This window comes from Poromitra crassiceps (genome assembly GCF_964638095.1).
Source record: "Poromitra crassiceps genome assembly, chromosome: 15".
NCBI lineage: Eukaryota > Metazoa > Chordata > Actinopteri > Beryciformes > Melamphaidae > Poromitra > Poromitra crassiceps.
Window position 1 is genome coordinate 44,598,276 of NC_139634.1, and position 16,715 is coordinate 44,614,990.

At 45.0% G+C, this 16,715-nt stretch overlaps 1 protein-coding gene across 1 annotated transcript; it reads right to left on the reverse strand.

The window, feature by feature from the left end:
- Positions 1-10,538: 10,538 nt before the first annotated feature.
- LOC310789933 (proteinase-activated receptor 4) lies at positions 10,539-14,935 on the reverse strand. Its single transcript, XM_083651655.1, has 2 exons — positions 14,739-14,935; positions 10,539-12,577 (listed from the first exon to the last, which is right to left on the reverse strand). Exons 1-2 carry the CDS (start codon positions 14,899-14,901, stop codon positions 11,514-11,516), a joined length of 1,227 nt encoding a protein of 408 aa, XP_083507781.1. The 5' UTR covers positions 14,902-14,935; the 3' UTR covers positions 10,539-11,513.
- Positions 14,936-16,715: the final 1,780 nt, after the last annotated feature.

Consider the following 16,715-nt stretch of genomic DNA (forward strand, 5'->3'; position numbering starts at 1 on the left):
ATTATAACTTTCAATCAGAATTCTGAAAATAAAGTCAGAATTTTTAGATTAAAGTCAGAATTCTGAGGGGAAAAGAAGCATACTGTTACATGTGAAATCACTGATGATGTCACTGATGATAGTATTGATGGTGTACCGGAATTTGAATCGGAATCTACTAGGCCCCAACATGTGCAGCCTTTTGGGCCAGAAGCATCTGGATCTGCATGCATTGCATGTGCATTTTCACATGAAGCGAGAACTGTGTCTAGTACTACAAGGGACGTTAAAAAACCTTAATGGATAGAATATTCAATTTTGCTTCCATCAAAGAGACTTGGAAAAACAATCTGGCAGGTCTCCATACAGCAGATTGTTTTACTATTGTCCTTGTTATGTTTGGTTCTTTGTAACCGCCGCTTATTGCGCTCTAATGAGTTGATTATAGTAATTCACTGTGATCATGTGATCAAGTTAATACGCTGATTTTAACAAGTAAAGACTGGTCTCTAATAAGAGCCTGCCTAAATAAGATAAGATAAGATAAGATAAGATTAACTTTATTGTCCCACGCATGGGAAATTTGTCTTGGGCTTACGCCCACACTGCAGCCATAAAAACATACATACATACATACATACATACATACATACATACATACATACATACATACATACATACATACATACATACATAAAAACATACATACATACATACATACATACATACACACAGGACAACAGCCAAGTGCGACGTTACACAAATACAGAGTTTGTCTGGTCAACAAAGTATCCGGCAAAACAGTCGGAGGAGCTCGGGCATCAATCAATCAATCGACTCAAGACATAACAACAATAAACAAGATGACCACACAACATGATGTCCCGGCTATTTAGCAGGTCTAGGACCTGCCTCACCTCACTGCAATGCAGTATTTCAAGATACATTTCTTATAATATATATAAATATATATAATTGCTATCTGCCTGTCTGTAAAATAAAAGCCCCGGCCACAATTGGAAGAAATACGGTAACTGAACTGAACTGAAACATGGAGTTTCAGGAGGGAACTGAAGCAATAACTGAGAGAAGCTGGACTGCAGGTCAAAGTCCTGTGCAGTAAAGTCCTGCTGCCACTAGATGGCAGAACATATTTATTTTATCACAGTCTGTGGTACTAATGTCCAAATGTTGTAGAAATAAGAATGGATGATTCTTCTTTGTTCACAGTCATAAAAACACAAACTGTAACTTTCTAGTCTTTCTACCTATTTGGAATTTGTTATTCTCTGTCTTTATCATTGATATTGATGCGTGTCTGTTAGTGTTTTGTGTATATAGAGGGTCTTTGAGTATTTTGAAAAGCACAAATACAAATACACTTTCCACTGTTGTGTTGAGAGTGAGGAGTGTCACTCAGTCATGTCCTCTGAAACAATTTCGGATTCAAAGACAAAAACGAGCTTGAAAAAAGCAAAGCGATTTGCAAGATCAGCTGAGCGGGTCCGTGTCGGTCCATGTCGGTCTGTCGGTCTGTGTCGGTCCGTGTGTGAAGTGTTGCGGAAATACAGCAAATATCCGAAACCACATGATGAGACATCACCCAGCCAGATCTGCTATCTGAAGAAGAGCCGACCAGACTGAAACCAAATAAAGTGAGCAAACTGCCTGTCTGTCTGTCTGTCTGTCTGTCTGTCTGTCTGTCTGTCTGTCTGTCTGTCTGTCTGTCCGTCCGTCCGTCCGTCCGTCCGTCCGTCTGTCTGTTTGTGTCTGTCTGTCAGCCTGTCTGTCTGTCTGCCTGCCTGCCTGTCTGTCTGCCTGCCTGTCTGTCTGCCTGCCTGCCTGTCAGTCTGTCTGTCTGTCTGCCTGTCTGCCTGCCGCCTGTCTGCCTGCCTGCCTGCCTGTCTGTCTGTCTGTCTGTCTGTGTGTGTGTGTGTGTGTGTGTGTGTGTGTGTGTGTGTGTGTGTGTGTGTGTGTGTGTCTCTGCCTGCCTGCCTGTCTGTCTGTCAGGCTGAGGTGGCCTGCACATTGTGATAGTCTTATCTAAAGGCAGCAGGCAGCAGCAAGAGTTGCAATATCCTCTTTTTTTATTTGATGAATGGTGAGAACACACCCTGTGTGTGTGTGTGTGTGTGTGTGTGTGTGTGTGTGTGTGTGTGTGTGTGTGTGTGTGTGTGTGTGTGTGTTTAAACTGTTATACTACACTATTACTATACTGTAACTATCTAACTGTTGAAATTAGCTAGCTAACTAGCTAATGACAAATGTGTTTTTTATGTCTGTTATCTGTTTTCATTTTTCCCTTAAAGGAACACTCCACCCATTTTCAACCAGCTTTGTATCATTAGAACATCAGTAGTATATCAGAAAACTGTAAACGGTTTTGAAGTTTGTCATTTAATTTGACAGTTATTGAGTGTTCAAGTGTGGACCAGTGACATCACTGGTCCTCACTAACTCAAATTAATAACTCATTAACTCAAATCAACTCTCAATAACTGTCAAACTATTCATCATTCATCTAGTTTGACAGTTATTGAGAGTTGATTTGAGTTAATTAGTTATTAGTGTGGACCAGTGATGTCACTGGTCCACACTTTAACACTCAATAACTGTCAAATTAAATGACAGCCTTCAAAACAGTTTACAGTTTTCTGATATACTACTGATGTTCTAATGATACAAAGCTGGTTGAAAATGGGCAGTGTTCCTTTAAGTCTTTGCGCTCTCAGCCAGAAAATAGATGTCTTTCTGACCTTAGGTTGTAGGTCACCTACCAACTGTTTATCAACCATTTCATTGGTTGATAAACAAAGTGACGAGCAACACCTATGACAGGCGCCGAAGCCACTCTCATCATTGTAAACAGTACAGTACACCCTCCCAACCGATACATGGTGCTGGAGCAGTTGAAACCCAGAATGACACAGCCGAGGAAGGCTGTTTTTGAGATTTCGCTTCGGCTGTAGCATGTGAATAAGGGCTCAGTATTGTAAAACTACGTACTATTTTTGGATGCTCTTGGTATCTTTCAAAGGAGAACAACATTGTGCGTCGGTAAGGTACATATCTATTGTGATTGACAACATGTATGTTGCTATAGAGACCATCCCAAACAATAAGTTGAGTTGATTGAGGACCTGCTACGGTGAGACTCAGTCTGAAGAATGAAGGCTGAGTCTCGTCTCGCGTTGAGGCTATCAATAGCCTATCAGCTCAAGCCATTCATTTCCCTCGCTTTTCCGCTGAGCCAATCAACTAAGCTGTTCAGCATATTAGAGCCCTGTGTCTTACTGTGTTACTCTCCTATGTGCTGTCACCCTCAGTTGCTGTGATCTTCATCGCTGAAGCAGTTGTTTCGCCCCACCTCCACCCCTGCCACCACTGACGCCTTTCTCTCTCATCTCAGGAGGAGCGTCATCACATCATGAAGTCATACTGCACGCCAAACTTAATGTAGCGGGTGGTACCTGCGGCTTGCCGTACACACCTTGAATGCGGATGGGGAGGCGTATATAATAGGGGAGGTGTGTCTTGTATTAGACTCTTCCGGGCAGGACAGAGGAAAAGTTTGGCGTGTTCCCAAGTTAAGCTGGAGTGTCTGTTCAGTCGGTAAGCGATTTAAGAGTGTTACTTTATAAGCAATGGGAAGAGAATCATTGTTTCTTTCTGACAGTACGACTTCTTGTTTTAGACTCTCTTGCGGGTGGGAAGACAACGCGCCGTGTCCTCGTTTGAGCGTTGAGTGTTGACCATTTGGTAAGAGATGAATGCTTTTACTCAGTAATCTGAAGGGAATTATTGTTTCTTTCTGATAGTGCAACTTCTGCGTTTTACTGTGCCTTTCAGTGCGATACTGCAGCGTGTTAGTGGTGGGCTTTCAGCTGCCGGGAGTAACGTTATACCGGGCGAGGGAAAGCACACGCTGACGCAGCAGGTATTTCATACAGTAGTAGTTTATTTTCTTATATGTTTTACAGTGTTTGCTATATGTTTTAGTCTGAGAAATAAAGCAATAGTTTTAAATCTAGGTGCAAATGTTTATTAATTGTGATATTAATTGTGACATTGTTTGTGTGTTGCAGTGATTGCAGGAGGGTCTATTCGCTGTTCTTGCTGACTTTAATTTGTTTATTTGTTTATTTGGGGATTCAATTAGTCCGCCTGGGCCTTGTTACATGACCCATAAGACGAAAAGAGTTGGGAGTTCGTCTTGGAAAGGCGGGCTAATCTTTTTATATTTTGTTTGTTTGTTTGTTTATTTGTTCCTGTGTGCGCAGTCTCCCAGTTAAACAGGGCCCTTGTATATCATTAGACTGAGAACCTAGGAGTGCCTCACCTGTTTGCTCATACTTGCATGTGATTTGGAGTGTCCACAAAATCAAGTGTGAAACGTTGTAGTGCTGTGTATTCCAGAGTGTGGATCGTACCACTGTGTGAGACGTTGCAGTGCTGTGTATCCCCAAGTGTGGATCTTATCACCGTGTGTCATGTGTTCCAGTGTACATTACTTCACTGGTAGCTTAAACTTTCTCAGTCCTAATGGAATATAGAAGAGTACATAATGACTCAGGAGAACTGTGCTCTTAGATCTGTTTCTTTGTCTTGTCCCTAAGTGTGAAATAAACCCTGGCATTGCATTTTGATAATTAACACTTGTTGGATCATTTATTTGGATTGGGCTCTCATCCACCATACCTGGCCTTCAGTAAGCATTCAGTGCAGAGGCATAGCGGGTGTAACATTAATTTGTCTATTTGTTTCATTAAAGATTATTGAAACGTCTTACTAGTCTCTCATGACTGAAATACAAAAATGTCAGTGTTAACCAAGCAACCAATGAGCCTTAAATTTCTCCCTTTCCCTTGTTGTGAAATGGATCAGACCAAGGCAATCAAACACAGATGAGTATAGGCTATAATAGCAGAATATAACGTTGATATACATCTAGAAATGTTGATATGAAACATAGTTTTGGTTCAGAAACGTTGATATTCTACTTATCCGTTGACTGCAGAAACGTAAAATGGTGCCATTTTATTCTGACGACCGCATGCTGGCTGTTTCCAGGCTTTTCCTTCCTGTCTGCGTTGGCTCTGGGTTTCATCAGTCATGATATTTCCATGTCAAACCATAAGCTATAGGAACATTTGGGGCCTCTCCTTTTTGACAGTTTTCACAGTGATCATATCTTCCTTACAATTCAAATATGAATTCAGTTGAATTCCTTCATTGTCGGTCTTGAAAACATTTAAAACATATCACAGCTTATAACATAACATGGTATCTTGCTGATTAAGAATACAGAACAGTAAATTGTGGCCACAACAACTCCTAATGGCCACTGGCGGGCTCGGTAAGAGTTAACAAGGCCAGGTCGAAACCTGGCATATGGCCGGTGCATGGGATCGTCACCCCTGTATACCCATACACATTTTAACAATCAACAGAACACATATAAGCCATCGTCTGATTTTCCACCTTTTTCCCTGTTTGTGTTTATAAATAAATATCTGCTTCGATACTCGATACAGATACGATACTCGATACCTAATGGATAAGAAACAGAATGTCCACAAGGTTGATCACATTCACAAATTCAAGGTTTAGTAACACCCTTAACAGTCACTGTAGGATTGAAGGACACCTTTTGAAATGTGTCTCTCTGGTGTTAGAAGACCACCATATTAACTGAATGTTTCTGTGTTAGAAGAATAATGCCATATTAACTGAATGTCTCTCTGTGATAGAACAACGCCATAATGTAGGCCAGTGGTTCCCAAATGGTGTGGGATTTTGCATTATTGCAATTGCAAATATAGCCTAAAACTATACAAAAAGTGGGTGTCTTGCTGCTTTGATGTAGTAATTTTGCAAAGTTTTAAATTAATTCCTAGAGTAATATATTTTGTCAAATTGTATTTGACATTAGTAAGTAAAAAAGCATTTAGAGTGATAAGAGTAATAGAGGCTGTTTTGCACTGATAGAGTTAGGCTATATAGGTGTGCCTTGAGATTTTGTCGTGCCATTTGGTGTGCCATGGGCACAAAAAGTTTGGAAACCACTGATGTAGGCTATCTCTATGTATCTCTTAATACAATATTTTTCTTTACACTCTTTACAAATTATATCCATGTAAATTGCACTCTTCAGTCTTCACAACAACCTGTGATATCAGTCAATGTTTGAGACAGGTCCTTTGCCTGTCTCATTGAAAACAGAATAGAAAAATATAAAGTGCAGCACTGGCACAGCACACTATAGACCAGTGGTTCCCAACCTTTTTTCTCTTATTTACCCCTTGAGCTGTTTTTCCATGACAATAGTACCCCTCACTCATGCGTCTTGATGATTACATACAAGTAAATCTATACAAAATATATGTTTCACTGAACTGCCGGTGTTTGGGCTTTTTAGTTGTTTTTTTTGCCATTATCAGTAGCAGAAAGTGTAGCAGTTGACACTTGCCAGCAGAACTAGTTGCGGCACACACATCACATTTTAACAATGGGCTTATGAAATAACTTGGAATATATATTTATTTATTTATCATTTTGGAGGTAAATTGTATTCCCCAATCATTCTAAGTACCCCCTGCAAGCTGCTCAAGTACCCCTAGGGGTACACGTACCCCTGGTTGGGAATCACTGCTATAGACTATGTAAAATGGCTCAGACTGAAAAGTTATTAGTGTGTCTGTCAGTAACACACGATAACATAGGGTAACCCAGGTTATTTATTTTGTTGTGACACATTACAGATGTCACGCTTTCCCGACGGTTCCTGAACGCGTCATGTGCAGGAGGGAGGCGATATTTTTTTTTGGATGATGGCGAAGGCTATGCGAAGGGCCTAGCGTCAAACTTCCATCCAAACATGATCCAAACATTCGCTTGGCTATCCTGCATTACATCTCTTTCTACACTGTGGTCAGACTGTCAGCAGTTATGCTTGCTAGTTCCCTGTAAATAACCCTGTTTTATATCACCCTTGATCAATTCTCTGTCTATAGGCTACATACGTGCACTGCCAAGAGTAGCGGCAGCGTTATAAACCATAGATATATGACTATATTAAAAACATAAACACACTGGCGTGTTTCATGCAGGCTAGCAAGCGTAACTGCTGTCTGTCTGAGTCTGACCACAGACTGTAGAAAGAGATGTAATGCAGGACATAGCCAAGCGAATGTGTTTGGATGGAAGTTTGATGCTAGGCCAATCAGAGACAGAGAGGGGCGGGTTATGCCTTCGCCATCATCCAAAAGAAAATATCGCAGGAGGGAGAGAGGATGCAAATGCGAGTTTGTCTGTCTGCTCTCAACTCCGTGAATATCGCTTTAATCTTCATAACAACTGGGTTTCCATCCAAATGTATCGCATAATTCAAGCAAATTTTGTGAAAATCCGCAAAATAAAATGCGAATTTATGCATGTTTCCATTCAGTTTTGTTTAGCGAGTTTTGGGAGTCGGCAGGTTGAGCAGTCGGTGGCGCTTCTCGTCAGAACGTGCCTGTGTGCCTGTAAGAGATCTCTATCAGCGGAGACCTGCTTTGATTGAGTCATCACCCGGTGATGGTGATGATCACCGTCCTCATCGTCGTAAAGTCGCCTTCAAAGCATGATGTTAGATTATAACGAACTAGTTGTGTGGCTTAGCCTTCCCAAATGTTGAGGGTCGTTTTTTAGAATTTAATACATAGAATTGCGAACGTTACATTCAATTTCATTCAGACTGCCTGGCGCTAATCGCCACCATTTCCCCCTGGAGTAGCATGAAGCGGAAGTGAAGTCGGGGTTCCTCTGCCTTTCCGACATGCTGCCACTCCGAATGTTAACTTCCATTATTCGGACTGGCGGTCGTTCACCTTAGAAGCCGCAATGCCGACCTTAGGTTTAGGCGTGGGGGTGGGAGAGGTTAGGTTTTGGGTTAGGGTCTGGGGGAGGTTAGGTTTAGGCATGGGGGGAGGTTAGGTTTGGCGTGGGGGCTGGGAGAGGTTAGTGAAAAACGGGGAATATAGACCCCCTTTCTGAGTGCCGATATTTCGGAGTGGCAGAACGTCGGAGTGGCAGCACGTCGGAGTGGCAGCATGTAACCAGTGAAGTCACATCTGGTACGTCATCGTTAATTCGCAAAATCTGTTTCCATTGCAAAAGTTCGCATCTTCCTACTGTCGATACGCTGATAAATCCACCCCCTCCAAGCGTAAAAACATTTATGCGATATTTCGACCTTTATTCGAATTTCTGGTGTTTCCATTCAAGTTTATATTCGCATTTTGGGTAAATGCGAATATCCAGAGGTGGATGGAAACCCACTGGCTCGATCATTACCCGCTGTACACAACATGCACTAGTTCTGCACAAGCACCCGCGGGTCTCTCCTCCCTTCACCGACACTCACTAATCTCACCGCTGTTTACATGCTTTTCAGATCGGCTAACACTAGTTAGCCTACTTAGCTCAGCTGTTAGCTACTTAGCTTAGCTCTCTGCCTCTCGGTAAGATGTTCATCATGTTCCTTACACATAACATCATTCATGTATATTTGCTGGAAGGGGAGACGTCTCCCGCTACTGTTGATGTCCAGTGTGCTGGCAGAGACACTGGGAAATGTGTGTTTGTTTATTTGTTGCGTCGCATGTAACGTTAATAAGACGAGGAATCCCGCAACTTCATTTCAAAAGCACAACAACCAGTTAGTGATGGTACCGAACTTTGGGAACTTCCAATACCGAACCGTTTATACAGTACACAGTAAACAAATTTCGATATTTTTACACAATCGATATTTCGAGCCCAATTGGCCGGAAAACCAGGATCGATTTCTATTTTTCTGCGTGGACCATGGGCGCGGAGTGGACCCTCTGCGTCCGTTAACGACTGTCAAGCTGCACAAGATCAGATCGGGGCAGACAGGAAGTCCGAAACCGGACATTCGTCAAATAAAACAAATTTCAAAGTAAAAGCCCATCTTGATGAAAGGGTGCCAGGAGTCGTGTATGCAGCGATTGGGACACACGTGGTCCTATAGGCCAGTGCAAGCACCGGCCTAAAAATGTAAAAAGTAAAATAAAATAAAAGAATTACAAGAGTTAAAATGAAAAATCCTTCATAACTCAAGGCAAGTTTATTTGTATAGCCCTAATTCACAACATGTCTCAGAGGACTTTACAGAGAATGTGTCCAGCTAAAGGTGCATTCACACCGAGATATTTATTTTTCGCTCTGTCGCTCAAGTCAACCCTTTGGAATCGCTCTGTCGCTCTGTTTAAATCGCTCATCAACAGGCACACGAAATGATGGACATGTGGGTGATATAACGTTACGCAATGTCATGCTGTTTGTCCACTACGAGCCACCGTCATTGTTTACAAGCTAAGCCTATCAGCGTGCTCCTAATGCGAGCTGCATACCGGTAGTACAGACTTCACTTCATGTCAGCTGTCAGCCTGTCAATGCGGTTTGTTGCCACACAATAAACCAGCGGTTTGTTCCAAGCCAGAGTGATCCTTGACTCGCTCTCACACGGCAGCCAATCAGCATTGAACAGCGAGCGACTGATGCCAGCGTATTTTCGCTTGAGTTGGAATATTTCATCTTGAGCGACGAGCGTATTTTCTCCCTATCGCTCTGTCTCTGCCGCTCGGACGCCCAGCGATTATTCTCCCAGGCGAATATACGCTCAATCGCTCGTTTGCATTGACTTTGTATGTAAACTCGACGCCAGCGACAAACTTTAATAGGTCGGTGTGAACGCAGCTTAAGTCTAGCTAAGCACTATCAATTTAAACAGGTTTGAACAAGCTTATATTAGAGAGAGGAGGAGGGGGGGATAGAGAAGGGAGATAACACGGGGGAGAAGGGAGAGAGAGAGAGCAGAGAACCGAACAAATAGGGCATAATAGGGCTGGGTGATACAGTTCAAATCAATATCACAATAATAATAAGGATCTTTCTCTATATCAATATAGCACTATGTTCCATCCATGTATGCAAAATCACCTTAAATAAAATAATAATATAATATTGAATTACTGCCCAGCCCTAGGGCATACAAGTGTTACTCATCTCACTCGTCCATTCCGCGGCAGCACCACCGCTACGTCACTGCCGCGGTAGCAGCGGCACCTTGGAAACCCGCCAGCAAAGCGGACATTCTGACTACCCTAACTTTAACCGGAAATACATAGCAAACAAGGAATCTAGCTAATCTACAGCCTCACCTGCCCTATCCTGACCTACTAATTTAATCTAATCTCAGCCTGAATTACATAAAAATCTCTGAGGCCATTTAGACCGGTTCCATGTCGCTGTTCCGACCTCTCGCTGTTCCGACCTCCCCTCTCCCAGCCCCCATGCCTAAACCTAACCTCTCCCAGACCCTAACCCAAAACCTAACCTCTCCCACCCCCACGCCTAAACCTAACCTCCCCCAGACCCTAACCCAAAACCTAACCTGTCCCACCCACCCCCCACGCCTAAACCTAAGGTCGGCATTGCGAGTGGTCGACATAGCGGGTGGACACCATTTAGACCTGGCGTTAACATGCGTTTTCTGCCATCAGATTGCAATCAAATTCTGTTTTACCACTTGAAAGTACAGGTGTAAACGCCCCCAAAACGCATTGAAGAAGGATTGCAATCTGATCGGCCAAACCACCTCCGGAGGTGGTCAGGGATGCATTGTCTACACATTGAACACAAGTGTAAATGCAATGTGTCCTCTCAATCTGGATACAGCAACTTTATGCGGATTGAGAGGACACCCATTTCTGCCATCAGATCATGTTAACGCCAGGTGTAAATGGAATCAGGCTAATGTGGTCAAGTACAATCTGATTGCAATCTGATGGCAGAAAATGCATGTTAATGCCAGGTGTAAATGGCCTCTATGTGATCTCCAGCCTAACCTAAACCGGCATCCCTCGGCCCTGAACCCTGCCTCGCCCCAGGCCCCCTGTCAGCCCACGGAACCAGACATGGCCACTTCACGGTGGCCGCATGGCGCGACCCAAAACGTGTTTAGGCCTGTCTCAACAGTGCTGCCCGTAGAAGGCTGTTTCACACAAACAGCCGAGCAGACACCGATCCCCCGTGACAGCAGAGATGTGGCTAACATCTAGATCCCTGCAGCCATCTGGAAGAGGTATACAACTACTGACATGCACAGGAAGGTCAGGCTTATTATGAAACAGCCGTCTGTCTCCAGGGATGAATATTTACTCTCCACTTCCCCTCCTGTAAATTACATTTTGTGTGTCCAGATGTTTGGCAGCGACGGCACACACAACACGTGACGTCAGGGAGTTTCAGGATAAACCGTTTTAAAGAGCATGTGTTTAGAGATGGACCGCTGATTCACTCATTGACAAAAAACGCTTAATACATGTTAATTGTTCCTGATTCTTACACACTTTTAAGGTTTTTAATACAGCTTTAAATTCTGTCGTTACACTTTGTTCGTGTTGCTCTGCTGTAATGCTGAGATTTCTGACTTGACTTGAAGGCGCCGACTCCTCTGTGTCTCTCCTTCACGCCACGTCGTCATCGCCGGTCCGGCTGGATTTCGATAAAAAGGTGACCTTTGACCTCGCTCCCGACGAGGACGAGTATGACGTGTTTCCTGACAAGGAGGAGGAAGGAGTCTTGGAAGAGTCGCAAAACAGGACGCTCCTCGCCTTTTCCCTGAAGTCATCCGACACGTAGTAGAAGATGAAGGGGTCGATGCAGCTGTTGAAGGTGCTAACGGCTAAGCTAACCATGTACGCGAGGTAGAGGTCACTCCCGTCCCTGTCCCCGCCCAGACAGCTGTCACAGTAGGTGAGGAGCAGCAGTATGTTGCTGGGCAGCAGACACACAATGAACACCAGAAGGACCAGCACGGTGACTCGCACCGCGTGGTTGTAACGTTCCCCGGCGGCCACCAGGGTGCGCAGCACGGCGCCGTAGCAGAACAGGATGAGCAGGAAGGGAAGCAGGAAGCCGAGGACGAACAGAGTGGAGAAGTAGGCCATGAAGTAGTTCTCGTGCTGCGCCTTGGGCAGCGCGTCGTGGCAGGTGGTGATCGGCGGCTCGTCCAGGCGGTAGGACTGGCGGGAGAGCAGCAGCGGCAGCATGGCGGCGAGCACGGCCAGCCACACGGCGGCGCTCATGTACAGCGAGATCCGCTTGCTGCGCAGCGTCTTGGCGCCAAACGGGTGGACCAGGGCGATGTAGCGGTCCAGAGCCACCAGCGCCAGACACAGCACGCTCCCGTACATGTTGCCGTACAACATGGCCGTCACGACGCGGCAGAGCGGCTCGCCCAGGTCCCAGTCGTTCCCGCGGAAGTGGTAGACGATGCGAAACGGCAGCGCCAGCAGCAGCATCAGGTCGGCGGCGGTCAGGTTGATGAGCAGCACGGTGGACGGGAGCTTCTGGGTCCTGAACAGCAGGACCCACAGAGCCAGCAGGTTGGCCGGCAGCCCCACGCCCAACGCCAGCAGGTAGAGCACGGGCACGTACAGGTTGGTGCTCGGAGCCTGGAGCTGCTGCCGGTGCTTGTCCTTCACTGTGGTGTAGTTGCATCTCTTGATCAGTATGAACGCTCGTCCACCTGCGGAGACAGAAGAAGAGGGACCAGAGAAGAGACTCGTGTCAAAGTTCAGTACAAGATCTTTGAAGGTAGATTTAGGAGGTGAGGTTTATGGAGATATACTGTATATATGTGGGTGTGTCGTCCACATCCTACAACTACAACTCCTAGAAACATGGAAGAAACGTTGAGCGGGCCTAACTTAAGTCCAAATAAGACTAAGAGAAACATGATGATGAGGCAGGAAGATGGCAGTTTGTCCGCTGCTATTTTAGGAGCATTTTACATTTCCAAAACAGGCTAGCTACTTTCGTTTTAAAGAGGACATGAAACAGTCACATGATTCTTTTATTGCCACACAACCAGGTTGGTGGTATTTAGTTTCAGTACAGATATATTATCTGTACTGAAACTAGAGTCACATGATCAAATGTTTCATGTCCTCTTTAATGCACCAGAGACCAAACCAACATAACGTTGTTTGTGTCTCTTTCTTGTCAGCTTTTATGTGCACCTTTTTTGTGGAGAAAACATATCACACAAATTATGAATCAAAGTAGAGTTTGTATATCTCTTAAAACATGTTTGCAGGGGATCTTTTAAGTTTAATAGTATTCAAACTATATTAATATAGATCTGGCGTGAGTTTCAATTAGCTTTGCACAGAAACAGCCGGTAGAAATACTTTTATACTTTATTCAATTTTTTCAGAGCCTGTACTTTTTTACTTTTACTCGAGTAAGTTTTACCAGAGTTTTTCTTTTTTTTTTACACAAGTAACACAAGTAATACTCAAGTGACGAATGTGTGTAGCTACTTTTCCCATCTATGGTGTTAATGGACCACATATTCACTGTGACGAGGTCTACAGCAGCAAGACAGGAACTTGCATTCTATAGATGGCCTGCGCGCACACACATACACACACACACACACACACACACACACACACACACACACACACACACACACACACACACACACACACACACACACACACACACACACACACACACATGCACACACACACACACACACACACACACACACACACACACATGCACACACACACACACACACACACACACACACACACACACACACACCCACACACACCCCTCCACACACACACACACACACACACACACACACACACACACACACACACACACGCACGCACACACACACACACATTGTTTCAATCAGTATTGGAATGTGGTCTACTTGAGCAGCACTGGTGAGGTTTAGCTGTCGTCTGTCTGTCTGTAAGTTACATTATAATCTTTCTGAATTTCTCTATGATGAACTGTGCATGCTAATGTGCTGTGCAGCAGATCCTATTATTATTATTATCATCATCCTGAAATGAAATAAGATATTATTTAGTTATTCTCTCTCTCAATCTCTCTTTCTCTCTCCTGATCTGTTCTTTCCCTCTGTCTCTGCATCAACTTTCCCCCTTTCACCCTTATTCTCTCTCCCTCTCTCTCTCCCGCTCCCCACCTCTCTCTCTCTCTCTCTCCCCCTCCCCACCTCTCTCTCTCTCTCCCCCTCCCCACCTCTCTCTCTCCCCCAACCCCACCTCTCACTCTCTCCCCCTCCCCACCTCTCTCTCTCTCCCCCTCCCCACCTCTCTCCCTCTCTCTCTCCCCCTCCCCACCTCTCTCTCTCTCTCCCCCTCCCCACCTCTCTCTCTCTCTCCCCCTCCCCACCTCTCTCTCTCACACTCAGAAAACAGAGGGACAACAGCAGAGAAACAGTCCGCCCGCCTACCCGATGTCTGCAGGGGGTCGAACGCCCAGTTTCAGTTGTGCCATAAAGTGATTAACTGCCGAAAAGTAATTGCCATCAGATTGAAGATATTTAACCAGACTGGATTGGTTAGAATCTATGGCAGAGAGCATGTAAGAGAATGCAGTCAGAAGGATCATTGCAAATTTCTTTATTTTACTTATAGAATCCATCCATAAATCATGTTTATTATATAGTCTAGTTTCCAAATATATAGGTCTAAACGAGAATATTAGACATACCAAAACACATATAAACATGGGAAACTATACTACAATACTAAAGTATTGTTATACATACGTTATAAACTAACTATTAACTTGAAGCTGTATTGCCCGTCATCACTTTTTGGCACAACACCGGCAGAGCGAGAGAGGAAGAGTGAGCTTACGGGAGCCGATGCCAGAACACTCGTCTTCAGGTCCAGACCCGGGGTCAAGTCCAGATCCAGCTCCGGGTTCAGATTGGTTTCCGGGTCCAGATCCAGAGCCTTGGCAGACGGCACAGAGCAGCAAGACGAGGAGCAGAGTCCTCATCACGTCCAGGAGACACATCTTCTTCTGCTGCGACTGACCGCTTCCTCTGCCTCCTCCTCCAACACTGCAACAACCAGGAGGGGGCAGCAGCTGTGGAGCTGTGTGTGGAGCTGTGTGTGTAGCTGTGTGTGGAGCTGTGTGTAGTTGCAGCAGTCGTGCTAATAGTTGTGTGTGTAGTTGTGTATCTCCAGCTGCAGGCAGCAGCAGTCTTGTGATGATTTACCTCACTCCACTCTGCACTGTGGTAATTGAATCCAGCTGTCCAGTGTGTGTGTGTGTGTGTGTGTGTGTGTGTGTGTGTGTGTGTGTGTGTGTGTGTGTGTGTGGTGTGTCCCTCCCACGCTGTGATTCAGATGGGAAGTGAAAGTGTTTGGTCTTCACTCATCATCAAACAGTCATCATAACTGTCTGTCTGTCTGTCTGTCTGTCTGTCTGTCTGCCTGTCTGTCTGTCTGTCTGTCTGTCTGTCTGTCTGTCTGCCTATCTGCCTGTCTGCCTTTCTGTCTGTCTGTCTGTCTGTCTGTCTGTCTGTCTGCCTGTCTGTCTGTCTGTCTGTCTGTCTGTCTGTCTGCCTTTCTATCTGCCTGTCTGTCTGCCTGTCTGTCTGTCTGTCTGTCTGTCTGTCTGTCTGTCTGTCTGCCTTTCTGTCTGTCTGTCTGTCTGTCTGCCTGTCTGTCTGTCTGTCTGTCTGTCTGTCTGTCTGTCTGCCTTTCTGTCTGTCTGTCTGTCTGTCTGTCTGTCTGCCTTTCTGTCTGTCTGTCTGTCTGTCTGTCTGTCTGTCTGTCTGTCTGTCTGCCTTTCTGTCTGCCTGTCTGCCTTTCTGTCTGTCTGCCTTTCTGTCTGTCTGTCTGCCTTTCTGTCTGTCTGTCTGTCTGTCTGTCTGTCTGCCTTTCTGTCTGTCTGTCTGCCTTTCTGTCTGCCTGTCTGCCTTTCTGTCTGTCTGCCTTTCTGTCTGTCTGTCTGCCTTTCTGTCTGTCTGTCTGTCTGTCTGTCTGTCTGCCTGTCTGTCTGTCTGTCTGTCTGTCTGTCTGCCTTTCTGTCTGTCTGTCTGTCTGTCTGTCTGTCTGTCTGTCTGCCTGTCTGTCTGTATGTCTGTCTGTCTGCCTTTCTGTCTGTCTGTCTGTCTGTCTGCCTTTCTGTCTGTCTGTCTGTCTGTCTGTCTATCTGCCTGCCTGCCTGCCTGTCTGTCTGTCTGTCTGTCTGTCTGCCTTTCTGTCTGTCTGTCTGTCTGCCTGTCTGTCTGTCTGTCTGCCTGCCCTCCCTCTCTCTCTCTCTCTCTCTCTCTCTCTCTCTCTCCCTCCCTCTCTCTCTCTCTCTCCCTCTTCCTGCCCATACTGGACACAGATAAGCACATTTCCTGTACAAACAGCAGGCTGGTTAGTAAAACACACCAGAAACATTCCAGTTATTATTACTCCGAGAGGAGTTAAACCATTTCAGCTGTAAATGTGTGTGAATAAAAGTTTAGATGACTAAAACCTCTGTGGCTTTAAAATCAGTTGATCACAAGACCAGGTTGAGCATTCCATTCCTGTCAAGTCAAGGCACAGCCTGCCTCTAAGCGTTTATATCTAACTGTCAATACCGTCTCAGGACAGCATGTTGGAGAGCTGGAGACAAACTCCTAGAAAACATTCAAAGGCAAACAAAAAGAATGGAAGAAACATTGAGGGGGGTCAACTTAGCCAAGTCCCAACAAGACAAAGACAAACATGATGATGCAGGAAGATGACAGTTTGTCCACTGCTATTTTGGGAGCATTTTGAAAGTTGACAGTGGAGTATCTCACTTGCCAGACTATCTCCGGCTCGCGCTGTACCAGTATGCTTTGT

Bases quoted from the DNA above. Each gene is read 5' to 3' on its own strand.
- LOC310789933 (XM_083651655.1), bottom strand. From the start codon at position 14,901: ATGTGTCTCCTGGACGTGATGAGGACTCTGCTCCTCGTCTTGCTGCTC. The intron at 12,578-14,738 runs GTAAGCTCACTC...CTGTCTCCGCAG, and splicing joins GTGTTCTGGCATCGGCTCCC to GTGGACGAGCGTTCATACTG.